The sequence below is a fragment of the Cucumis melo genome, chromosome 1 (genome assembly GCF_025177605.1).
Source record: "Cucumis melo cultivar AY chromosome 1, USDA_Cmelo_AY_1.0, whole genome shotgun sequence".
Lineage (NCBI taxonomy): Eukaryota > Viridiplantae > Streptophyta > Magnoliopsida > Cucurbitales > Cucurbitaceae > Cucumis > Cucumis melo.
This window is the reverse complement of record NC_066857.1, coordinates 32,689,532-32,714,281: the sequence shown is the minus strand read 5'-3', so window position 1 is coordinate 32,714,281 and position 24,750 is coordinate 32,689,532. Positions and strand designations below refer to the sequence as shown.

General features: G+C 32.9%; 6 protein-coding genes across 7 annotated transcripts; 2 read left to right on the top strand and 4 right to left on the bottom strand.

Moving 5' to 3' along the window:
- The first annotated feature begins 1,055 nt into the window (after window positions 1-1,055).
- LOC103492832 (dol-P-Man:Man(5)GlcNAc(2)-PP-Dol alpha-1,3-mannosyltransferase) lies at window positions 1,056-6,127 on the top strand. The gene is made up of 13 exons (XM_008453379.3): window positions 1,056-1,276; window positions 1,361-1,395; window positions 1,668-1,805; window positions 2,502-2,570; window positions 3,336-3,493; window positions 3,568-3,634; window positions 3,736-3,789; window positions 4,076-4,164; window positions 4,343-4,459; window positions 4,895-5,028; window positions 5,159-5,237; window positions 5,557-5,613; window positions 5,716-6,127. Exons 1-13 carry the CDS (start codon window positions 1,135-1,137, stop codon window positions 5,882-5,884), a joined length of 1,308 nt encoding a protein of 435 aa, XP_008451601.1. The 5' UTR covers window positions 1,056-1,134; the 3' UTR covers window positions 5,885-6,127.
- Window positions 6,128-7,312: 1,185 nt separating this feature from the next.
- Window positions 7,313-11,093, top strand: LOC103492833 (heat shock factor-binding protein). 2 transcript variants are annotated; one of them, XM_008453380.3, is made up of 5 exons: window positions 7,313-7,532; window positions 9,880-9,933; window positions 10,147-10,170; window positions 10,237-10,279; window positions 10,771-11,093. In XM_008453380.3, the coding sequence occupies exons 1-5, from the start codon at window positions 7,530-7,532 to the stop codon at window positions 10,914-10,916; spliced, it is 270 nt and encodes an 89-aa protein (XP_008451602.1). In that variant the 5' UTR covers window positions 7,313-7,529; the 3' UTR covers window positions 10,917-11,093. The 2 variants fall into 2 exon arrangements, with proteins under 2 accessions (XP_008451602.1, XP_050943150.1); XM_051087193.1 differs by lacking the exon at window positions 10,147-10,170 and having other exon boundaries at window positions 7,379-7,532; window positions 9,880-9,957.
- A 59-nt stretch (window positions 11,094-11,152) lies between these two features.
- Window positions 11,153-11,491, bottom strand: LOC103492893 (rapid alkalinization factor). The gene has a single exon (XM_008453438.2). The coding sequence runs from the start codon at window positions 11,489-11,491 to the stop codon at window positions 11,153-11,155; it is 339 nt and encodes a 112-aa protein (XP_008451660.1).
- Window positions 11,492-13,809: 2,318 nt separating this feature from the next.
- LOC103492834 (desiccation-related protein PCC13-62-like) lies at window positions 13,810-15,165 on the bottom strand. Its single transcript, XM_008453381.3, has 3 exons — window positions 14,945-15,165; window positions 14,573-14,804; window positions 13,810-14,211 (listed from the first exon to the last, which is right to left on the bottom strand). The coding sequence occupies exons 1-3, from the start codon at window positions 15,163-15,165 to the stop codon at window positions 13,810-13,812; spliced, it is 855 nt and encodes a 284-aa protein (XP_008451603.3).
- Window positions 15,166-18,773: 3,608 nt separating this feature from the next.
- LOC107991160 (desiccation-related protein PCC13-62-like) lies at window positions 18,774-20,423 on the bottom strand. The gene is made up of 3 exons (XM_017045561.2): window positions 20,119-20,423; window positions 19,677-19,911; window positions 18,774-19,271 (listed from the first exon to the last, which is right to left on the bottom strand). Exons 1-3 carry the CDS (start codon window positions 20,421-20,423, stop codon window positions 18,888-18,890), a joined length of 924 nt encoding a protein of 307 aa, XP_016901050.2. The 3' UTR covers window positions 18,774-18,887.
- A 2,570-nt stretch (window positions 20,424-22,993) lies between these two features.
- Window positions 22,994-24,053, bottom strand: LOC127148574 (desiccation-related protein PCC13-62-like). Its single transcript, XM_051082656.1, has 3 exons — window positions 23,905-24,053; window positions 23,511-23,703; window positions 22,994-23,368 (listed from the first exon to the last, which is right to left on the bottom strand). Exons 1-3 carry the CDS (start codon window positions 24,051-24,053, stop codon window positions 22,994-22,996), a joined length of 717 nt encoding a protein of 238 aa, XP_050938613.1.
- Window positions 24,054-24,750: the final 697 nt, after the last annotated feature.

Below are 24,750 nucleotides of genomic sequence, written 5' to 3'. Positions count from 1 at the left end.
TATAGGTACATCTAAAACATATCAAATTATAATTCATTGTTTTCAACACGAAAATTAATACATATAAGACCTATAACTTAGTTTGAGAGACTTTGATTATTAATTTAAATAGTCTTCCTATTTACATCAATATCATCTACATCAATATATATTTTATGACGTGAAATATAGGTGTCTTAATCTTTGGATTTGACAAATGTTGTATGTTGATAACTCTATATTTGACACTTTTTTATATTTATGTAGTAAAGGGAAATACATATAGAAAAGGTTTACTTTTTATTAAAAAAATTATATTATTTATCTAATTCGATCATGTCAATTTTATCATATTACTCGATTTTAATTTTTAATATTTAAATACAAATTTAAAAGTTATGTATAGCTCGAATAAATAAAAATCAACCTTAAACGTATAAAATACAAAACACTAAATTAAAAATGTCAACGTGATTATAGTCTAATCGATAAAATTGTAAGTCCCATTTAGAGCACTAAATCATTATTTATGGATTATGATAAATTTCATACTATTCAGTGGTGTTTATAACATTACATTTGATTTCTTTTCTGTTTTTATTTTAGAGTAAATTTTAATAGAATTAATTAAATAGAATAAACTATTACAAAAATATCCAATTGATATTTTACTAATTATTCAAATAACTACACAACGACTATTTAGCATTTTAATTAATAAATTAAAATTAGGAGTTTGAGTAAATTTGAATTTAATAATTTATAATTTAAATTTTCAAAATTTTATCAAATTAATTACGAATTTTTATTTGATCATAACAACTTTATTCTAACTTTGAAAACGGTGGAAAGAAAATTCTTTTAACTTTTTATAAAGAATAGGGATTAAATTTATAGTTAAAACATTTATTTTATTTTTGTTTTCACTTTCATTTGAGAATGGATCAAAATTATCGTCATAAAGTAGTTGAAGAATTAGGGTTACGGCTCAAAACAAATGCGATTTAGATTTAAAACCCACATTGGGTAAAAAGCCCAATTTGCAGCCCAATCCAAAAATGGCAATTTCCATCGGCCTGCTTCTCGGACCAGCGCCGTCTCTGTCAACGGAATCCCAGGTCAGTGGACGGAGGGCTTTGGACGACGGGGAGCGCCATGGCTACCAAATCGGCGAAACCTCCGAGGAAATTAGCGATTTCCAGCTACAAATATTGTCGAAATCCAAAGCTTGCATTTTCGTTATTTTTGTTACTGGCTGATGCCATCCTTGTCGCCCTTATCATCGCATTTGTCCCCTGTGAGATTAAATTCCTTCTCATTTCTGTTCTTTAAAATGAATTTTCGATATGCCCTTTTGACGCCATTGATTGTTTGGTTCCAGATACTAAAATTGATTGGGACGCTTACATGTCACAAGTAAGTCGTCTTACTTGTAGTAGATATTTTGATCGACCCCAATTCCCGAGATAGTTAGCAAGAATTATGAAATTACTGATTGTGATTATAGCAAAAGATGTTGAAGTTACAAATTAAGTGTTTGGGAATTATGCCATCATTTTGCTGCAAGTCAAGGATTTCTTGGACATTAGTGGCTGTTCGTTTGATCTTGTACCATTAGTTTCAATATAGCTTTACCCCTCCCTGGGAGGGTTTAATGGGTTTTTCATCATGGTATTATTTTCAAGCAGGTAAGTGGATTTTTGGGAGGGGAGAGGGATTACAGCAATTTGCAAGGAGACACTGGACCTCTAGTTTATCCAGCTGGGTTTTTGTATATTTATTCTGCTATACAGTATGTCACTGGAGGAGAGGTATATCCAGCACAGGTAATAGTTTGCACTTATATAGATCATGGAACTGTCATTTACATTTGGGGAAAGAGAAACTGATATTTAGTTTCTTTTCAAAGTTGTTTGTAAGAACTATAGTTTATGAATTGGGAAAATTAATGATACTATGTAAAAAATTACCATACTCTCTCACATGCAGAGAGGGATAAGTCGAGGTTATCATCCAAGAGTATTACTGCCATTTTCCAATGTACAACTGTAGTCATAGGCAAGATAAAACACTAGAACGAAGACATACATTTATTCATATTGGCCATCTAAAATCTCATGTTCTAGTTGAAATTTTTCCTTATTCGTTTAAAAAATTACTTTATCCATTAGAATATTAAATATAGGATACATATATTCTAATGTATCCATTAATGAACTAGGTGCTCAATTGATATTATTATAAACCAAAACGGTCTTTTAATAACTTGGTCGATATGTTGGCAATGCAGATACAACAGACATTTTATAGAAAGTATTTCAAACATTTCTTCGCTACTTTTTGTTCTAAAAAAATGCAATAATCTTTTTAAGTTGTTTCACCTTTTATTTGCTGGAGAGGTTGCTCTCAAATCTCAGCATCTTCACGGATATAAAAAAAAAGTGGGTTTCCTTCACTTGTGCCATATGTACTCGGAGAATATTGTTTTTGTTCCAGGTTGTAATAATCTTCTATTAAAGCAGATTCTTTTCGGTGCCTTGTACATTATAAATCTGGGAATTGTCTTATTCATCTATGCAAAGACCGATGCGGTAAGCATTTATCTTCCCTTCTTTTTCTTGTTCTACTTCTTTTTTGCTGCAGAATATAAACTACGTGCCTTAGTACAACTTAGTGGGCAACACATGATTTGTTACAGCCTCGACCTTATCTTTGGCTAACACTAATTATGAGAAGAAAGTAGTAGTATATGTCCAAGTAGTAATTTTAGATGGCAAACGAGTAGTTTAATCTATTTGAAGTTGTTCCATGCCAATTTCCTACATGGTCTTGCTTCATTGATCGCTTTAGCATGTATTTTATGGTTTCTTGTCAAGTACTTAGTATGAGCTTTATTATACGTTTCTTCTTTGCACTTATTCGGATGTTGACAAAAGACATTCTTCCTTGTGCTTTGTGGTTAAAACTGGATTTTTGTAAGCCATCATGGGTTGGTCTAGTGGTAAAAAGGGAGATATAGTCTCAATAACTAACTAAGAGGTCATGGGTTCAATCCATGGTGGCCACATACCTAGGAATTAATTTTCTACGAGTTTCCTTTCCTTGACACCCAAATGTTGTAGGGTCAGGCGGGCTGTCTCGTGAGATTAGTCGAGGTGCGCGTAAGCTAATCTTGAGTCTCACAGATATAAAAGAAAAAGTGGGTTTTCGTAAAATCATTCAACACTGGCCTTTGCCTTGTCATTGGAATCTTTACTCCCTCTTCATCTTGGCCTGCTTGTTTGGATTGGAGATGTAGAATGTCTTTGCTATTTTTTTTAATATTTTCAAATCCTTTCAAATTGACTGTCTCCCAGCTTCCGTTCTGGTCTTTTTGCTTACTCTCCCTCTCCAAACGAGTGCACTCCATCTTTATGCTCCGTCTATTCAATGATTGCTTTGCCATGACTCTTCTTCATGCTGCATTGGCCTTAGTTCTTTTACGAAGGTGGAACCTTGGATTAATCATCTTCAGGTATCAATATCTACGTTGTATCCTTTTAATTTTTATGTTACTGATTTTAACTGTTTAATTATCTATTTATGCAGTTTTGCGGTTTCTATAAAGATGAACATTCTTTTGTATGCTCCACCTTTATTACTTCTGATGTTAAAGGTAGTTTTTGTTATCATTTTATGGTTTCTTACCTTAATTTCCAAATTTATTCTTGTTCGAATTATTTGTTAATTGTTAAGATACTTCAATCTACGTGACAGGCTTTAGATATCGGTGGAGTGATAACAGCTTTAGCTGGGGCTGCTCTTGTGCAGGTGCTTTGTTTCCTATTTTAATTTTAAATGTCAGCAGCTGACTGTCTTCTGGGTTAAAAGGGATCTTAATCTTGGACTTGTTTATGACATTTCTCGACATTTATTATTATTAGTTTCACCTTCAAATTTGTTTTATAGTGCTCTCATGTTTGCCATGAGTTGCTACTAGCTTGATGTACAGAGTTTGTATTTCTATAAGGGGCGAGTTTTATTTTTTAAATCACTATTTCCATCATTGAGGATGCTTTGTCATCTATTTACACTTGTTTGTTCATTGGTTTTGCAGATTCTTTTGGCACTTCCTTTTATAGTTTCACATCCATTTGCATACGTATCAAGAGCTTTTAATCTTGGGCGTGTCTTCATCCACTTTTGGTACATCTAACTGTACTTCAAAGCCCTGCTAATTTCGAAGAACATCTTATACCTGTATTTATTAGCTATTTTCTAAATGGTACAATATAGTTGATTTAAGAGAAACTTCTCTTATTGTATTGTCTTCTTTTGTAATTTTGTTTCTTCAATTCAAAGTGCTTGTGCTTTGGTGTATCAGGTCCGTTAACTTCAAGTTCGTCCCTGAACCAATATTTGTGTCGAAGCAGTTTGCTGCTTTGTTGCTGATTACTCATCTGATATTGTTGGCAGTTTTTGCTCATTACAAGTGGTGCAAGTGAGTGCTTTACCTTTAACTAACTGACAGTAAAGTAGAGACTGATGTTACTAAGCTGATAATATTCTATTATGAGACTGATAGGAGGGGAAGATTTTCTGAGGAAACACTGGTCATGAATTTTATGAGAATCTCGTTTTTGGAAATTTGATGTCTAATTGCAAAGGCAAAAATATCCCTCTTTTTTGTTTTTTCTCTTTAGGTTTATATATATATTTATCTTTTTTAGTAGAGAGAGAATTTGTATCACAAATGTGCTGATCTTTAAGACATACTTTATGCTAGTTGAGTTATTCGCATATTTTATTGGTCGGTAAATGTTGTCAATATATCAGTTGGCCGTTCGGTGGGTTATGAGTCTTATTGACTACACTAGTTTATCTTCTGGATTATGTGCAGCACCGGTAATATTTGATATTGTTCACTTTCTTCCAGGCATGAAGGTGGGCTTTTCAATTTCATCCATTCACAATTTCTCTCCATCAAACATAGATTGGCTCTTGTCAGTTCCTTTCCCAAGCCGACGTCTAAGAACTACAAGCCATCGATCAAGTTACTCATGGAAGAACGTAAGTTGGCAGTAAAACGATATTTGATGTAAATTGTAATATGATGATTTGTCTTATAAATTTCATATAATCTTTTTTTGGTGTCTAATACCCTTCTCTTCATTTTCTCTGATCGATTTCTTTGGCTCAGATGTTGTAACAACAATGTTTGTTGGGAATTTCATCGGTATTTTGTGTGCTAGATCATTGCATTATCAGTTCTACTCATGGTAAGCTCAAGTAGCTCCAGTTCTTAGCAATTAATGGAAAAGGATGAATCATATCAAACCACTTTTTGATGGCTACATCTCATATTCTAATTTCTCTGTTTGGGCACGATCCATGACTAAGCTTTTAGACATTACTTGTTCAGGATTTTTTCTATTAGATTATCTCATACTCTCACGAACACACCGTATTATCCTCAAGCAATGTTGTCCAAACTCCAAAATTTCATCCGTATAATATCTAGTTATCATGATCATATAACTCATCAGACCTGAAGTAGTGTGGTATTGGCTCTAAACGTCAGATTCCATTATGCTGCAGGTACTTCTTTTCGATTCCATATCTGTTGTGGAGGACGTCGTTCCCTACTTTATTACGGTACCTTGCTGAATACCTCATCTTTCTCGTCCGAATTAATTTGAGCACATTATTACGGTATCTGGTTTTTATTTTGTTGTTTTTGGTTTCTTTCTTTTGCAGTTTGCTTATGTTTGCAGGGATAGAGTTTTGTTGGAATGTCTATCCCTCTAATATGTACTCCTCCATCTTGCTTCTAAGTCTTCACCTACTTTTGCTTTGGGGTTTGTGGTCTGGTCCAGCAGAGTATCCTTATGTTCACAGTGAAGCATTAGACAGAAAACAAAAATGAAAAACACGCACTTCCTTCTTCCTCTTGCAGATGGGTCTTGGATAATATCGTATGACTACGGGTCAACTTCAGGTTGTCGAGCATCAAACTTGAGCCTGATTTAGCAAACTTGAGCCTGATTTAGGTTAAGTCTTTGGACACACCCTTGAAAGCTGCTGTTGTCTTTACTCTTGTTTTCTGTAGGTTCACTCTATATTATTAATCATAGTGCTGCTAAATGAAAGAAAAATCATAATTTACACAGTTGTGCTTGGGGTTTTTGAGTTCAATATTGCAATTTGAATTTGAAAGTTCTAAGATTCCAAGAATTTTGATATCTTAAGCGAGTGATATCGTCCAACATAATGTTGGTTTTGGAGACATTATGTACAAAAATAGACCCTAACAAACTGAAATTAATAACCAATCATATTGTCTATAGTTTGAACTTTGCTTCCCCACACCAAAAGGAGAGGCCAAGGAAAAGTGAACTTTGAACCCAACTGCCTGTGTGCTTTCCCTTCACCCTTCATGACATAGCAAAAAGGTTTATAGCAATGTCAAAATGTTTTCAAATTTTGAAAATTTGAATATCATACCTCCAAAACTTTGCATAGTCTAAGGACTAAAATACCCTTTGAATATCCATTGCTTATGTATTCTTTGGGAAATATGTTGGATTATAAACTTCCTCCATTTACTTTAAGCATTATTACCTACCAAAAAATTGTTGAACTTTAAATCTTCATGGTCTTTAAGAATTGTGTTTGTTTTTTGATTATCATTTTTCATCAAATAAATTAATTAAAGTAATTCTTTTAAAACTGAATTTTAAATGATGTATATATTTTTAGTTTTCAAAACATGATTTAGATTTTGAAAACACCCTGGCAAAATAAATAGCAAAATTAGAAATTCTTACAACTAATGTTTATAACCTTTTTAAAAACAATAAATAAAACGACTATCAAATGTTCAAAAGAATTTCAATTCCATCTAAAAAAATCTTGAATCATATTATAGTCATGCTACTTACTAAAAAATTACTACTAGATTGGTTGCATTATTTAGCAAGATTGTCAGAATAATGATTAAATTACGAATTTAGTCTTTAAAATTTCAATAATCTAATTTTCATCTATTTGGTCCACAAACTTTAAATATTACGAACTCATTTCCCGAGCTTCTAAAAAATTCTAAAACTTAGCATTATCATGAAACACAAAATCAAAAGCTCATACTACATTAGACATAAAATTTAAAATCATATTTGCAAAATAAATTAATTTATAACAATTGAAATTTTCTTAAAGAGTTACAGTTTACAAGATCAAAATTTTATGGATACAAAAATAAAAAATTTAAAAGATCTATCAAACAATTAAAAAGATTCAAAAGCTAAATTGATGAAAACTTCAAAGTAAAGTTGGGAGGTTAAACTAATAATTTAACATTAAACATTATTACATAATGGCCAATGGCAAAATGGTAACTTTGCAAAAAAGTGTGGGGGCAAAATGGACATCCAACCCTTAAGCACAAGCAAGGCAGCCATTCCCCATATTCTCAATCCTCATTCATCACCCGCTCGTTAACTTGACGATTGGGCACCGCGAATCTTACAATAAACTCCCGATTGTTTCTTGAAGATCCAGTTTTTGCAGCAATGGTGAGCATTTTTCCTTCTTTAACCCATTCCCATTTAATTACGCTTTTTCACTGTTGAATGTGAATGCCATTGCTCTCGTGTTTCCATTTCGCTAGCTTAGATTTGAAACTTTTGAAACAACTTACACTTCTTTATTGATTTCTGCTTTGAATTTTTATTCATGTGGTTGTTTAATGATTCTGTTTCAGCTTTAGTTGCTCAATCGTCTTGTAACTTTTTGCTCACTTTGAACAATGCCTCATTAGATCACTTTAGGTTTTAGACACTATGACGTTGGTTTGGGGTTCGGTTACTCGTGACTCTCTTGTGGGGTTCATGTTTCTATTGATGTTTGTAAGATTCGTCTTCTTGGTCGTGTGGTTAAATTTAGAGATTTGAATTTTTTTAAAAAATTTATTTATTTGGTTGATGTCTGAATGCCATGTGATATGTTGTAGTTTTTTTTTGCTCAGTGGCTGAAATGAATCACTCACTGCTGAGGAAGTTACTGGAGATTTAGCATTTTTATAAGATGGAAGAGGTTATTTTTAAGATTGATTTTTAAAACTCTTACGAGTTGATTGGGTATTCTTTTTGGTACAAGTTTGTGTAAGGAGGGTTTTGGGTTTAAATTGAGATCTTTTATTTGGTCAATTGTCTCTGGTTGATACGCTTCTGTACTTGGATTAATGGAATGGGTATAAGTAAAACATTTGCTGCTGGTGGTTTAGGTGCCATCGTTCTTTTTCCTGGTGGAGGTTGCTTTATAGGTTGGTGTTTAGAGGGGTAGATGGGGACTTAGTTGAAGATTTCCACGTGAGAAAGTATAGAGGTCAATTCACCCGTGTTTAGTTTGTAGATGATAGATGATACTGTTCTTGTTAACTTGAACCAAGCCTGCATATCTTTGATGTCAATATTTGGCATAGAGGTGTCTCGGAGAAGTATTTTTTTTGGAGTTTAAAGTTTCTTATTTGCTCTATCACTACCTGGGTTTTTTGATGAGTTCACAATCCTCAGTCTTTTTTTGTTTTGGCTTTGTCGTGGGAAAGGTTGAAATGATTTTATTATATTTTAATATTTTAATTTTATATAAGAAACCTTTATTTTCTGAAGTAGGGAGGTTAAATTTCGTTCAATATGTTTTTGTTTTAGTCCTCCTCTATTTCTTATCCTATTCTAGTTTAGAATTGATTCTTTCATCTGTAGGAGGGTGGAGAAATGGATTTTTTATGGAAGGGTTAGAGGGACTGAGTGTGTTGGGTACTTAATCACCTTGGAGAACCACAGCCCAAAAGCGAATTGATTCTTTCATCTGTAAGAGGGTGGAGAAATGGATTTTTTGTGGAAGGGTTAGGGGGACTGGGTGGGTATGTTAGGTACTTAATAACCTTGGAGAACCACACCCCAAAAGCCAGCTACCGAAGTGAGAGAGCCAAGCAACTTAAGAACCACATTCATGCTTTGATAATCAATAGTGTTTACTTGTGGATCCTCTCGTTTTCATATGATTGTCCTTTCCCTTTTATCAAATCCCTTACTTTTCTCATGGGTGGATTATCACCATTGACTATATCCAAGATTGTCTTCTGTCCTTCTAGGCCCTTATGGTGCAAAGTGTGGATCATTTTCTTTGGTGTTTTTAGTTTTTGGAAGCACTTTGGGACACATTTGGGGAGGTTTTTGGTGTCCAAGTGACCCGTAGGAGTTTGGATAAGGCTGTGATGGAGTAGATCACTAGGTCTTATACCACCCTCTGTTCTGAAATTGAAGGATGGCTCTTTAGCATGTTGCTCTCTCTGTGATCTTATGAAATATTTTATGAAGTATCTAGCCTGAAAGAACTAGTAGGATAGTTAGGTACGGAGAGTTTTTTGGGAGGAGATTTGGACCTTGTTTAGGTTTGCCTCCATTTAGGTCCTGGTTATGAAGGATTTTTGAGCTTATGCTTTATCACTTTTTTTTTTTTTTTTTTTTTTTTTTTTTTTTTGTAGTTATTAGCTTTCTTTGTATCCCTTTGTATATTCTTTTAGTTGTGGCTATGGCTGATTTCTTTTGGGAGGATAAAGGACATTTGATTTCCAGTGGCCAAGACATCAGTTTTCAAGGTTGTTTTAATCATTATTTATCTTTGGAGTGCTACTGATTTCTGTTCCCTCATGGTTTTACAACTGCCGATCTGATTGTTAAATGTAATTGTCACAACTGAAGATGTTTGCTGCTTGATCTTAATTCTTTTTCAGGATTGTCACCCTCCACCTCAGTGATTCTTATTTGTTTGACTTGTTATTATTGATCGTTTTATTTGGCTGGTTTGTTTCATTGTATGAGATTGTGAAGTGCACATTCTTACTTTTTTATCTTGCAGGATGGGCATGACTCTGAAGATGCAAAGCAAAGCACGGCTGACATGACCATTTTTGTGAGTTCATTTTCTTTTCTTTCGGTGCATTCTTTTTGTTCTTCCCCATTTGATCGTCAACCTAACTTATTGGAAGGTTGGTTCCATGACGTCTATCATTTTCCCCTTGACGAATGCTCTTGTTCTGTCTAAAATTCAACCCTTAAGGCACTTTAATTGTTTTATGATGGTTTATCTTTAAATTGGTGTTAACCTTTTTTTTTTTCTCTCCAGGTGCAAAATCTTCTTCAACAAATGGTGAGTTTTAGTTAGTGTAAGTTTCTGTCAGAGAAATTTATGTCTAACAATATCTTTTTTATGCAGCAATCTAGGTTCCAAACCATGTCCGACTCCATTATCACAAAGAATATCCTTTCAAAATACTTGTATTTATTTTTAGCATTTCCCTAAAGTTGGAGTTATCATGAGTAATTTTTTCTGATAGGCTTGCATACATTTTGAGTTGTAACTGCTGCAAAATAGATCATATAATTATTTATTTGTTAATATAGACTAGATAGGGCAATTTTCTGAGTATTATCATTTTTCTTTTCACTCTAGCTAACAATGATCTAGTAAAAGTTACATGTAGTTGAAACATTCTTATAGGGGAACAATATTAATGATTTTGAAATGCATTCATTGAATATTTATGAACCTTATTTTTTCTAATGAGGCATTTGAAATCAGTACAATCTGAGATCCTCTATATAATTCACCTTGGTTGCTATTTAGAATGTTTTGACTTTCTAATACAACTTTGGGTTTCAGATACATTGGAAGAGAAGTAGATTGTAGGATAGCTTTATTGTAATTAGTTAACTTATAGTAAATAAGCTTTCTTTAACTTGAATATACTCGATGAGATGGGGAGCCGCATAAATGAATTGGAGCAGAGCATCAATGATCTAAAGGCCGAGATGGGTGTCGAGGGCTCTCCGTCACCACTACCTCCATCAAAGTCAGTTGCAGATGAAGTGAAGAAAGATGAAGGTTCTGCCTAGAAATAGTTGAGAGTGTTCATTTTATTGATGAGTTTGTTGCAATATTCTCTTTTTGCTATTGCCTTTGTGAAGTTGAAACCAATGCTTAGAATGAAACAGAAAAGAGCAATATGATATAAACTTGGACTTGCTGTTTCTGCATGATTTCTTATTGATAATATAGTGATGATTATACTCTATGATGACTTCATACAACTACTACTACCCATATCTGGTGAAACAGTAAACACAGCTAGTTAGCTTCGACAACGAGAAATAGCATTACAGCCACGGTCATAGGGGTTTGCCTCGGCACCTGGCTGACAGTTGTAGTAAGATGCTCCTTTGCGTGAGCATGGCACTGAGTTGGCCCTGAGTGCATCGTAGCTTATGTAGTTTAAATCTGCTAATATGCGTCTGTTGATCTCAGAGTCCATCTCAAATTCAATATCTTCCTTCATGCACTCTGCCATGGATCCGTGACAACGAGCATGAGCTCCACCTAGGACCCAGCTCGGGGTCGTGGCCGTGGAGGAGACCGTCAGGATAGCAACTAGTAAGAAAATTGGAAGAAGAAAAGAAACCTTGGCGGCCATTGTTGCTTTCTCTCTTGCTCTTCCCGGTATGTCTATACAATCCACTTCTTTAATCATTTATATTGAAATACAAGCAAGTTACTTGGAATTGGTAAACAGGATCTGGTAGCTACTTCTATTTTTATTACTTTTTTATTTTTTCTATTTGTTATATTTGTTTTGTTTTATTCTATAAGAATGTGCTCTTGACTTCTTATTTAGGTTTGCAGTTTGGAATTGTCTTATTAATTTGGCAATATCCATATAATGAAATGAGTTCAAATTAGTTTTATTTACACTTTATTTAATATCAAAGCAAAGACTTGTAATGGATGGGTGTTGAGAACAATCAATTTGGGGAGTTTTTCATTTATATTATTGTTTCAAAAGTCTAAAGACAGGCTGGAAGCTTTGATTTAAATTATAAAATGCTAATAAACTCAATAAAAAGTAGAATCAAGGATTATATATATAAGTATAAAAAACATAATAAACTTGTGTCTTTTCATGGGTATATCAGTCCTTACTTTTTAGTGTTTATTTAATCTTGAAAATATAGAAAGTTTCAATTATGTTATTGCCTTTTGCCATACCTAATTAATATTTAATATTAATATTGGTTGATGGGCATTAACGTAACAATTTAAATTAAATATTATTTTAGTTTGTGTACTTTTTAAAACTTTGAATTGTTTGTGCTATTGTACTTTTGATATGTGTAATCACCATCAACATCTCATTTTTAGTGATCAAAATTTTATCATGACACTTCATTCACTAAAATTTTGAATTGTAACAATATGTTTGTGATGAAATGGGTTTTCATTGTGCATATAAGTTAAATTTTTTTTTGGTCCTGTTTAGTTAAAATTTTAGAGTATTTTTACCTCATTAAGAAACACTTCAGAAATTATAGACATAAATGAAAAAAAAAAACACTTAAAAAAGTGATTTTAAGAAAAATCATTTTATTAGTTTTCTCTAGGAAACACATTTTTAATTTTATTTTTGGTAGTAGGTTTGTTAGTTTAATAAAATTCATTAAGACGGTTTAATATTGGCTTTTTCATCAACAACTGCAAGAATTATATAAATTGATATTTCATTTTGACTTCCCATTTGGTAGGCTTAAATTTTAATTTCAAACTGCATTATTATAATCCATTCATATTAAACCACAACAATTCTTCCATTTTATCAAGGTGGCCAACAGTTAATTAATAATTAGTGAAAATGAAGAAATACGTTGAGTTTTGAAGAAAAGATGCAACTTTGAGTTATTTATGGTATGTATTTAAGTTATAAATTATTTTAGTTTGGACAGAAAATAGTAAGAAACGTGGTGGTAAAGAATAGAAAGAGGATGAACGTAAAATTATAAAAACTGTAACAAATAGTGAATAAATAATGAAGTAAAGAAAGCTTCGGAATAATTATGTTGATTGTTGCTAATTGAGAATTACGAAGTAACATTTGCTGTAGTGCTCGGTGGTTTTGATAGAATGGTTGGAGCCCCATACGTGGAGTTAGCTATTATATCCCACCTGTCAACATGTAATTTGGAGCCTAAACTAACCCTATATATTGGTACTTTACTAACAAAACCATTAAACTTAACCATAAAATTGATTAGATGACAGACTAGTAAAAAATTACTTTGGAAAAAAAAAAAATCAAATATTAAGAGGACTACCAATCCCTAGATTTAGGGCATAGTTTTCCGTGGTTTTTAAGTTTCAAAATGTTGCACTTTTATCGTTACTCAAGCTTTGAATTTTAATTTTAATTTAGTACACATATTTAGAAAATGTTACAATTTTATCTTTGAGGATTGGATTTTATTTTAATTTAATTCTTAAACTTCAAGATTTATATTTCTAGCCTCAAATTTTCGGTAAATTCTCTATTTCAATTACTAGCATTAATGCTATTAATTAATTCAAAAGAATTAAAAAAAGTATAGTTAACTAAGTTTTACTATTTTTTTAAAAAATTAATTATAAAATTTTACTTCATAGTTGCTTTAAATTAAATCCCCAGATATTAAGGGCAATATGACAAACAAAACGAAATTATACGGTAAATCTTAAAACATTAATTAGGATTAAAAGGCAAGTATTCATGCATTCCTTCAAAATTGTTCCATCATAATTTGTACGTAAGAATTTTTTTGGAATATTTTAATATTTTTATGAGAGTGATGAAAAGAGATGCTAGATGATATTCAATATATAATTTTCATTTATATATTTCTTTCAAAAGTCAAATTTCCATCTTAATTTATTACGTATAATATATATTATTTATAGATTTGTTTCACATTATTGGATCTTCAACTTTTAGTTACGTTGCTTCCAATTAGGAAGCTTCTTGCTATGGAAGCTTCTTGCAATCAAACCATTAGCACCTTTTGGAAAGAAGGCCCCAACCTTACTTTCACTACCACTTGCATATAGTATCCGTAAGAGCTCTCGTACTGTTTGAGAATATGAACGAGAGTAAACGTCTGCAGCAAGAATGTTGCTCTCGGTTCGATTCTCTGCCCCGAGCGACCGAGGTACGATAATTCCTTCATCTTTGAGTCCGCAATTCGCCAACTTGTTTGCCAGCGTCGAGGTGCGATTGGTGAACTCTGCCACTGTTATATTATATGGATGTACTGTCTCATTGGCCCTCTGGTAGAGTAACGTTCGTATAACGGCATTCTGCCCGGACTCTGCACCGAGCAACGAGGCTGCTAGCTGCAAAAAAAAATACTACTAATTATTGTATGGTTCTTCTACGTCTAGTTTCTAATGTTTAAAACTCTCATTTTTTGGTATGCATGTTTAGGTTAAAGAGGAATAGAAAGAACGTGAAGGACTAACCTCTCTATGATATCTAAATTATAAAAATATTTTTAATATAATGAACCAACTCGCTGATCAAACCAATGCAAATATGGCTCGTACGTCTTTCCAAAAGAGTGATCGACATTCAAAACTTTGACTTTGAATTGCCTTTTATCATATTAGGTTAGGATCTTGGTACGACAACTAAACTAAAAACAAAATGGTTATCAAACACATCCATGATTTTAAACTTTTCTATTGCCAACTTTACCTTGCGAGATTGGGGAAGGAGAAGCAAAGGGGTTGCTCCAACAAGTCCAACAAGTCCAGTGTAAGGGAACAAATTGGCAGCAAGTAGAAAATTGATGGAATTTGAATATGGATCAAATCTTGGTTTCAACTTAAACCCTATTGCTTTGTCAAATATATCTGAAAATACTTCTTTACTTAGATTCAACAATGGCCTTTTAATTCCTCTTCCACCAGCTGCCTCAATTACAGCCCTGAAATTCACATTTAAAAGCAAAAAAAAAAAAAAAAAAAAAAAAAAAAACTCTCTCATAATTAATATATATTGGTCTTTATATATAAAACCCTATATATATGTGTGTATGTGTGTCCACAAATTAATTTAATTAATTACCTTAGTTGCCCAATTTCTTGATTTCCAAATTCCTCGGCCATCTTAGCAGTAACATGATCTAAATTGGCCTTTTGAGCACCAATTGGTGGTGGTCCTCCAAATGCTAAATTTGGATTAATGGAGTCGATCCCTTTCCCAAGTGCAGAATGCAAGAAGAACTCACCTTCAAGGTACTCGAAATTCGAAGCAAATCGAACAACTTCAATGTCTGGTGCTACCATCGGTTGACATTGATCGATGATATTATTACATACTACGACTCGACTACTCGAGTAAACCATGAAGAAAAACCATGGCCAAAAGATAATTGATGCATTTTTCATTCTCATATTGTGTTTTGAAACTCTGATCTCTCAATACTACTCTTCCCTTATGTTTTGCATTTGCTTTATATCTCTCTCTCTCTCTCTTTTATAACCATCTTTGGTGTCCCTTTTCATCCATTCTTTCAAGTATTTAACTATGGGTGAGCTAAAATTAAACTAAAGTTTTGGAATAATTACATTGATAATTGTGTGTGCATGAAGAAAGTAAAAATATTGTTACATTGTAGAATAAAAATTAAAATGCCAAAGTTATACATGAGAGTATAAGTACATCCCAACCTGTTTAAATTTTTAGTTAAAATATCATTTTAGTTCCAACACTATTTATAAATTTTGAGGTTTATTTAATTGTACTCTATGTATTTTTAAATGTTCAATTTTCATCTCTATATATATTTATTAAATATTAAATTTAGTCTTTTAAAATTAAATAATATATTTGACAATACTTTTTTTTTTAAAATTTTAAAATTTTGAAACAACTATAAATAAGTAAATAAAACTAAATTTAAAATTTATCGAGAGTATATCAACTAAAATTATTATACCTCATAGTAACACTAAAGAAAAAAAAAAAAAAAGACAAGAACGATATTCTAATTCTAACGAAGGAAAGAAAAAGATAGAAAGGCTATTCATGTGATTATCTTTCCAAGGATGGATATCATAATTAAAAGGACAGCCTAACATACATACTAAATTCATGTTCTCTACCACAATAATGACAAATTTTGTTCACAAAAGAAATGTAGTCATTAAAATTGATCTTGAGTATTTTTTGTTTGTTTCTTTTAGTTTAATAATTGTTGGGTAAAATCAAAATGTTTTGTGTTTTAGGGTTAGCGTTCACGGAAAAACAAAATTTGCTACATGATAAATTATGGTTGAATAATTTTTTGGTGAGATGCATAAAGATAATGTCAGATGCACCAAAGTATTTTTCTTTGTCTCAATCTACTTGACTTAAAGGGGTAGTTTGACCCATGGATTTGGAATTGGGGAGCCGTTTGATATTTTGTTTGGACACTTGGAATAAAATTATCGAGATTAAGAAACCAAACTCATGATTTTGGGATATGTTTTTTTTATTGAATATTAGGTTTTAGAAAAAAATTTACTTCAACCTCATCAATGATCATTGATGACCGTTGGCAACAAACATTCGTTGACTTCATGATCAACCAATGATGATCGATCATGATCAATCAACGATCACGAAGACCAGTCGTCTTGACCGCTGACTCCAGATCGTCATGACTGTTGATTATCGATCGTCTTGACTATCAACTATTGATCACATCTTGATTGTTGGTGACCTATAATTTTGGGCGTCACTGTCGTCTGATAAACATCTAGATCGTTTAGGCAACCCATCATTATCATTAATGATTGATCATTGTCCCTATTAACAAACGGTCACAATGATGGTTAATGATTAATAGCCATGATTCGAGGTGACCGATTGTCATGTCGGTCGACAACCAACCAATTGCCTTAATCAATATTGATGACTGTTGATTGTTTTCACCCATATCGATTGACGACCATCTTCACCAAGGATTCCTACCCTTTTTCCCATGGGTTTGAATAGTAAAGACTATTTAAGCCCATGGATTATTACCTTTTCTTTTTGTTCATTCTAGAAAATTCGTCAGCCAACTTCGGACACCACCCTCAGTTACCATTGTCGGCGACCACTAGGTGCCATTTTCGACAACTTCGTTGGTGAACTTCCAACCACCAACTATGGCAACTGTTGCCAAAACCTTGAAAAATTAATAAAAAGGAATTCTTGAAAAACTTTGTTTTGAGTCATTCCAAATACGTCTTTAACTTAATTGCAACAATATTCTTTTAAATACATTTTCTCATTCTTCTATTTTTTTTTTAAGTTCTATGTTTTAATTTTTTTTTTAAGAGTAAACAACGTATGTTAAGGACAATAGGACTAGAAGGGATACCCTAAAGCCGAACAAGACGCAAAATATTATTATTATTATTAATAATTATTAGTAGATCATCTTTTTTTAACTATCTCTTTTATCTTCTTTTTTTTTAAATTAATCTTTCCTTTATTTTAGGAAGTTTCGTTTATTTTGTTATATTTTTCCTAAGTGAAAATTGATGACCTATCTATTGCGATCTCAAGTATAAATTAAATATTTATATTTATAATATAGTGGATTGTAAATATGTCGCATATACTATGATTTATTTTTAGTTTGATAACATTTTTAATAACATTGAGGTGTTTCAATCAAGTGTTCAACAAGTTCCTATGCTTTCTGGTAATAGACGACCTAAGAAGTAGTTGACGTAATTTCTTACATATGAAGGCTAGTTGCTCAGTTTTGACCCAATCACCCCCAGATTCACGATGACCATGATTTGGACGGTGAGAGCTCACTACGTGCGGCAGAATGCGATTTGTTGATACTCATTGCCAGACAAAAGTAATCATTCTGGCATGAAAATTTTCGATGGAGAAGTGTATAAAATAAGGGAGTTTTGCGCAAGTTTTAGAAATAATTAATCTAAACCCTCGTCTAAGTAAGAGCTGAAAGAATCAAAAGGTGTTTAATGTTTTTAGCGCATGATTTGGCGTTTTGAAATTGATGTTGCAAAATGAATTTATGCCTGTGTTCTTGTATTCCCCAAAGGTTTTCTTAAAATGTTACTCACTAAGCTTTAAGCATACATTTTAAGTTTTCCTTCCCCAATTAAGCGAAGTGAGGAGGCCGCGTTATGAAAGTGAGTCGCTGCATTGTGCTCGACGTTAAGAGCTGGACACAAGTCATTGGAGCTTAAGTTTAGAAGTTTAAAGTATAAAAATTCTTTAAGCATTAACTTGTAGTTGTTCTAAGCTTGTTAAAGAATGAATAAAGATGTTTAAGTTTTTAAGTGTCGCGTTCTCGTATTGCAAAGCAATTTCGCATTTCAGTTTCAGTAAAAGCTAAGTTTAAGACAGGGCGTTTGCATGCGCCTGGGAATGCGAGGAGCGGACGCGCTCCGGGTGGTGGGGGGGTTGATATGAGTCATTTGTATGGCTAAACTGTTAGCACCACACATGCGACAACACCCGTTTAAAAGTGGTGACAAAAAAATGTAAATTTTAAAACATATACATACCAAATTGAAACGAAACTCAAATCTTCAAAATAAAATGGTATCATTTTAAAACTTTTGAACTGGACACTAACTTGAAATGGTGTTTAAAATCTTTTTTCTTACTAAAATAGTAAAAGTAAAAATGAGTTTTCTGAAAACACATTTTTTTTTGTTAAGTTAATCTAAACCAACTCCTTTCAAAGCTACTTAAAATTTGCATGTAGTATCAATTATTTATTATCGTACCCTTATGCAGCTAGCTCAATCACACACATATATATAAATATTAGTTTTTTTTAATTCAAATCTTAACCACATATATTTCCATATTAAAAGTAGTAATAAAACTCCAATGTTGTTTCACATAATAATCTGTTTTTTAAAGAAACATTTCAAGGGTTTGTTTTTTGGATTACATATAGTATTAATAGTTTAGGACTGATTCACCATATCATCAGCCCTTTAAACTTTAATTTTATTCATATATAATCTTAAATTTGAGTTCGTTATTAGTCGTTTCTTGATCTCCTGAAACGTTCAGCAATCCTTCCATTAGCACCTTTGGGAAAAAATCCACCAGGAACACTTTCGTTGCCAGATCCATACACTATGCGCAACACCTCCTGTGGCGTTCGCGTATACATAAGAGAATTAACATCGGCAGCTAGAATGTTGATCTCTGTTCGATTCTCTGCCCCGAGCGACCGAGGAACAATGACTCCTTCATCTTTTACGCCACATTTTGCTTGCCTGTTTACCAACTCTGCTGTCTTTTTCGTGAACTCCGCCAAGGTTATTTCATAAGGAACCACCGTTGCGTTTGACCTTCGGTATAGACGACCTCGGAAAACAGCATTTTGTCCAGCCCTCATGCCTAGAAGTTTTCCTACCAGCTACAAAACATGTACAATAATAGTCAAGTTTTGCATCATGTTACAAAGTTTAGTCACTCAACTTTAATGTACGGCCTTTGAGAATTTCAAAATTTTTAAATTTTGAAAAATATTACACTACTTTTACTCTTCAATATATACTATATTGAGTTTGATTCTTAGCGATTGTGTTAATGTCTATTAACTAACTAATTATTATTAGACTGTTAAATTCAATGGAAAAAAATCTATCAAAATCTGTTGACCAAATCAAAATTAACTTCAAAATTCAAAGATAAAAATGTAACATTTTGAAACAATCAAATGAAAACTAGACGGACGGAACAAGAATAATATATATATGTATGTATATATATGTGTGTTTTTAATCTTATTTAGGAATTTAAAGGACCGGGTGATGGTTACCGAGAGGTGGTCACGATCACGAATCCTCGGGATTGCTCCATTTAGGAGGAGAGATGCAGTGTAGGTGATGAACTGAGCAACAATGGCATGCTGGTCGGGGGCGGCGTAAGGGTCGAAGGGAGGTGTGAGTGGGCAGCGAAAGGCGCCATTGACAAAACTTCTTGCTATTGCTTCTCTGCTTATATTCAACAATGGCCTTGGAATAACTCGTCCCCTTAACGCCCTTGCCGTGGCTCTAAACAAAAGTTAGAAACATCCCCAACTTAATTTTAATACCGTTAATTAAGTACAACTCTGAGCATATAAATATATATTCCTTGAAATCTATTCGAAACAAAACTCAAAACGGAATACTGTCGAAACTAGCTAGATGAGTTGTCAAAACTTGAACAACTAAAATTTAATACGTGTAACATTTTGAAATCGATCGAAAAAAAATTACCTTAGGTGGCCAATTATGATAAATCCGAAATCCTCAATGGCCTGACGGTAAAGAGGATCGAAGTTGCCCCTTCGACAGCCAAAAGGAGGTGGACCTCTAGCTGCTAAAGAAGGATCAAACTGATCACAGCTTTTACCGGTAGCACTACACATGAAGAATTCACAAAGCAAGTAGTCGATATTCATATGAAATTGAAGCATGTCATTGTCACTCCCTATTGTTGCTCTGCATCTATCATGAACCACATTACTCAACACCACTTCTCCACTTAAACTTACCGACAATAGTAATAGTAATCCCAACATTTTTATTCTTCTTAATGAAAATGTGTTTATATTTTTATTTTTATGACTTTTCTCACTTTCATACACACACATATATATGCCCCTTTTTATATACGAGATTTTTTATGGACCCTTGCGTCCCTCTCCGCATTCTTCCTTCATTTTAGGATTTCGGGTCTACCGTTGTAGATTTTATTCCAAGGATGTTTGCAAAGGTAGAAAATAAAAAAAGAAAAAAAAAGAAAAAAAATAAAGAAAAAGAAAATTATGATAATAGAGCCTATGTCACAACATTTTTTAAATTGCAAAAGTAGGAAATTTAAAAGCGAATAATCCTTTGGTAGCTCTTTAATAGTTTTCTGATGGCCGTTTCATAGCGTTTTAAGCCGTCTGATATCATTAATTATTTCATATTTTCCATATTAGCAATATGCAAAAAAATGTGCTATGAACTGTTTTCTTTTCATATTTTTTTGTCATTTGATGCAATTTCCTTTTATTTAGTCGTATTGATCTATGTATTTTTAAATGTCTAATTTTCGTCTCTATACATATTAATTAATAAATCTTAAATTTAGTATATTTTAAAGTTATATGTTTGACAAAGACTTTTCTTTTATGAACATTTAGAAACAAGAATAAATAATTAGTAAACAAAAATTAATTTAAGATTTATTGAAAGTAATTCGAACAAACTTTAGACTCGGTAAAACTAAGGAAAAAAAATGACAAGAATGATATATATTATTCTAATTCTAAAGAGAGAGAGAAAAAAAAAAAAGAATAGATAGAAAGGCTATTCATGTGATTATCTTTCCAAGGATGGATATCATAATTAAAAGGACAAACTAACATACATACTAAATTCATGCTCTCTACCACAATAATGACAAATTTTGTTCACAAAAGAAATGTAGCCATTAAAACCGATCTTGAGTAATTTTTGTTTGTTTCTTTTAGAGTTTAATAATTTGTTGGGTAAAATCATAGTATTTTGTGTTTTAGAGTTAGGGTTAGGGTTTACGGAAAAACAAAATTTGCCATATCATAAGTTATGATTGAATAGTTTGGCGAGATGCATAAAGATACGTGATGTCAATGCACCAAAGTATTTTTCTTTGTCTCAATCTACTTGACTAAAAGGGGTGGTTTGACTCATGTGTTTGGAATTTGGGGGCTGTTTGGCATTTTGTTTGGGCGCTTGGAATAAAATTATTGGGATCAAGAAATCAAACCTATGGTTTTAGAATATGATTTTTTTATTTTTTATTTTATTGAATGTCATAGGTTTTAGAAAAAATTTCACTTCAACCTCATCAATGATCATTGATGACTATTGGCAACAAACATTCGTCGTCTTCACGATCAACTAATGATGACCACTCATGATCGATCAACGGTCACGAAGACCAATCGTCCCGACTCCGGATCGTCTTGACTATTGATTATCGATCGTCTTAACTGTCAGCGATTGGTCACATCTTGATTGTTGGTGACCTATAATTTTAGATGTCAATGTCGTCTGATGAACATCTAGATCGTTTAGGCAACCTATCATTATCATTTATGATAGATTGTTTGTCCCTATTAACAAACAAAATCGTAGTGATGATCAATGACCAATAGCCATGATCCTTGGCGAATGATTGTCATGACAGTCGACGACCAGCCATCTTAATCATTAACGACTATTGACTGTCTTCACCATCAGATGCACCAAAGTATTTTTCTTTGTCTCAATCTACTTGACTAAAAGGGGTTGTTTGAGCCATGAATTTGGAATTGGGGGCCGTTTGACATTTTGTTTAGACACTTGAAATTAAATTATGAGATTAAGAAACTAAACCTATGAGTTTGGAATGGTTTTTTTTATTGAATGTTGTAGGTTTTAGAAAAAAATTCACTCAACCTCTTATATATATATCAATGATCATTGACGATGATCGTTGGCAACAAACGTTCGTCAACTTCACGATCAACCATTGATGACTGATCATATGATCGATCAACGATTACGATGATCAATCATCTTGACCCTAGGCTCCAAATCATCTTGATCGTCGATTATCGACCGTCGGTGATTGATCATCTTGATTACTGACGACCTACAATTTTGGATGTCATACTGTCATCGTGTGAAAATCCTAGATTTTTGGCAACCCTTCGTTATCGTTTTTCATATTAAAAAGAGTAAAAGTAAAGATGAGTACTTTTTTGGATATTAAAACATTTTTTTTCCTTAAATCAATCCAAACCAACTCATCTTAAAGATACTTAAAATTTGGAATGCAGTACCAATTATTTATTTTCGTACCCTTATGCAACTAGCTCAATCATATATATATATATATATATATATATATATATATATATATATATCAAAACTTAACCATATATATTTCCATATTAAAAAGTAGTAATAAAACTCCAATGTTTCATATAATTTGTTTTTTAAAAGAAACATTTGAAGGGTTTGTTTTTTGGATTACATATAGTATATTAATAGTTTAGGACTCATTCATCATTTCATCAGCCCTTTAAACTTGAATTTTATTCATATAATCGTAAATCTGAGTTCGTAATTAGTCGTTTCATGATCTCAGGAAGCGTTCAGCAATCCTTCCATTAGCACCTTCGGGAAAAAATCCACCAGGAACACGTTCGTTGCCTGATCTATACAGTATGCTCAACGCCTCCTGTGGTGTTCGTTCATACATAAGAGAATTAACATCGGCAGCTAGAAAGTTGGTCTCTGTCCGATTCTCTGCCCCGAGCGACCGAGGAACAATGACTCCTTCGTCTTTTATGCCACAATTTGCTAGCCTGTTTGCCAACTCGGACGTTTTGTTTGCGAACTCTGCCAAGGTTATTGCATAGGAAACCACCGGCGCATTCGACCTTCGGTATAAACGACCTCGGAAAACAGCATTTTGTCCAGCCCTTATGCCTTGAAGTTTTGCTGCCAGCTACAAATAATGTACAATAATAGTCGAGATTTTCTTTATGTTACAATAATAGTCAAACTTTAGTAAATTTATTTAGGAATTTAAAGGGCCGGGTAGTGTTTAATGGGAGAAGTTCATCACAATCGAGAATCCTCGGGATTGCTCCGTTTAGGAGAGAAGCAGTGTAAGTGATGAACTGAGCAACGATGGCATGCTGGTCGGGGGCGGCGTAAGGGTCGTAGGGAGGTATGAGTGGGCGGCGAAAGGTGCCGTTGATAAAACTTGCGATTGCTTCTCTGCTTATATTCAACAATGGCCTTGGAATAACTCGTCCCCTTAACTCCTTTGCCGTGGCTCTAAACAAAATTAGAAACATCCCCAACTTAACTTTAATACCGTTAATTAAGTACAATTCTGAGCATATGAATATATATTCCTTGAAATCTATCTGAAACAAAACTCGAAACGGAATGCTGTTGAAACTAGCTAGATGAGTTATCAATACTAGAACAACATTTTGAAATGGATAGGGACACCGGACAAGAGAAGAAAATTACTTTAGGTTGCCAATCATGATTAATCCGAATTCCTCAATGGCCTGATAGCCAACAGGAGGTGGACCTCCAGCTGCTAAAGAAGGATCAAACTGATCACAGGTTTTACCCGTAGCACTACACGAAGTATTCACAAAGTAAGTAGTCCACATTCATACTCAATTGAAGCCTGTCAGTGTCACTCCCTATTATTGTTGCCCTGCATCTATCATCAACCACATTACTCAACACCACTTCTCCACTTAAACTTACTGACAATAGCAATAATAATCCCAACATTTTTATTCTTCTTCTCATCGATCTTCTTAATCAAAATGTGTATATAATTTTATTTTTATGATTTTTCTCACTTTCATACACACACACTTACATATATGCCCCTTTTTTATATACGACATTTTTATGAACCCTTATCCCCTCCCCCATGTCAAGAGTGTAATAAGTTTTTTTAATTATATTGATTTGTACGAAACTAAAATGAACAAAAATATTTACAAAATATAGCAATAGACAACTGATAGAAGTCTATATTTTATAAATATCTTAAACTGTTTTACCTTTTAGAATAATTTTTCTATCATATTCTTATTTTGTAATCTATTTTATATGTTACTGAATTAAAAGGAAAAAAAAAAAAAAAATCTCTCCAAAGTTGGTAGCATTCCATTTTTCCTTTTCGTAGTACGTACACAGAAAGAATTATAAAGTTAAAAATCATTTTTTGTTGTTGTTCAATCTCTTAAAATGATTTTGACTATTTAGAGTCTTGCATGTATTGATTAGAGAAAAATGTGTTTAATTTTTTTTTATTTGAACTCTTTTGATAAATACGAAATTGTTACCAAACAT

Excerpts from the sequence above, each read along its gene's own strand:
- LOC103492832 (XM_008453379.3), top strand. The coding sequence starts at position 1,135 with ATGGCTACCAAATCGGCGAAACCTCCGAGGAAATTAGCGATTTCCAGC. Across the intron at positions 3,635-3,735 it reads TATTACTTCTGATGTTAAAG|GCTTTAGATATCGGTGGAGT; the intron begins GTAGTTTTTGTT and ends TCTACGTGACAG. Across the intron at positions 5,614-5,715 it reads TCGTTCCCTACTTTATTACG|TTTGCTTATGTTTGCAGGGA; the intron begins GTACCTTGCTGA and ends TTTCTTTTGCAG.
- LOC103492833 (XM_008453380.3), top strand. Across the intron at positions 9,934-10,146 it reads CGGCTGACATGACCATTTTT|GTGCAAAATCTTCTTCAACA; the intron begins GTGAGTTCATTT and ends TTTTCTCTCCAG. Across the intron at positions 10,171-10,236 it reads AAAATCTTCTTCAACAAATG|CAATCTAGGTTCCAAACCAT; the intron begins GTGAGTTTTAGT and ends TTTTTTATGCAG.
- LOC103492893 (XM_008453438.2), bottom strand. The coding sequence starts at position 11,491 with ATGGCCGCCAAGGTTTCTTTTCTTCTTCCAATTTTCTTACTAGTTGCT.
- LOC103492834 (XM_008453381.3), bottom strand. The coding sequence starts at position 15,165 with ATGGTAGCACCAGACATTGAAGTTGTTCGATTTGCTTCGAATTTCGAG. Across the intron at positions 14,805-14,944 it reads CAAGAAATTGGGCAACTAAG|GGCTGTAATTGAGGCAGCTG; the intron begins GTAATTAATTAA and ends TGTGAATTTCAG. Across the intron at positions 14,212-14,572 it reads TCCTTCCCCAATCTCGCAAG|CTAGCAGCCTCGTTGCTCGG; the intron begins GTAAAGTTGGCA and ends TTTTTTTTGCAG.
- LOC107991160 (XM_017045561.2), bottom strand. The coding sequence starts at position 20,423 with ATGTTGGGATTACTATTACTATTGTCGGTAAGTTTAAGTGGAGAAGTG. Across the intron at positions 19,912-20,118 it reads ATCATAATTGGCCACCTAAG|AGCCACGGCAAGGGCGTTAA; the intron begins GTAATTTTTTTT and ends ACTTTTGTTTAG. Across the intron at positions 19,272-19,676 it reads GTGATCGTGACCACCTCTCG|CTGGTAGGAAAACTTCTAGG; the intron begins GTAACCATCACC and ends CATGTTTTGTAG.
- LOC127148574 (XM_051082656.1), bottom strand. The coding sequence starts at position 24,053 with ATGTGGACTACTTACTTTGTGAATACTTCGTGTAGTGCTACGGGTAAA. Across the intron at positions 23,704-23,904 it reads ATCATGATTGGCAACCTAAA|AGCCACGGCAAAGGAGTTAA; the intron begins GTAATTTTCTTC and ends AATTTTGTTTAG. Across the intron at positions 23,369-23,510 it reads CTGCTTCTCTCCTAAACGGA|CTGGCAGCAAAACTTCAAGG; the intron begins GCAATCCCGAGG and ends CATTATTTGTAG.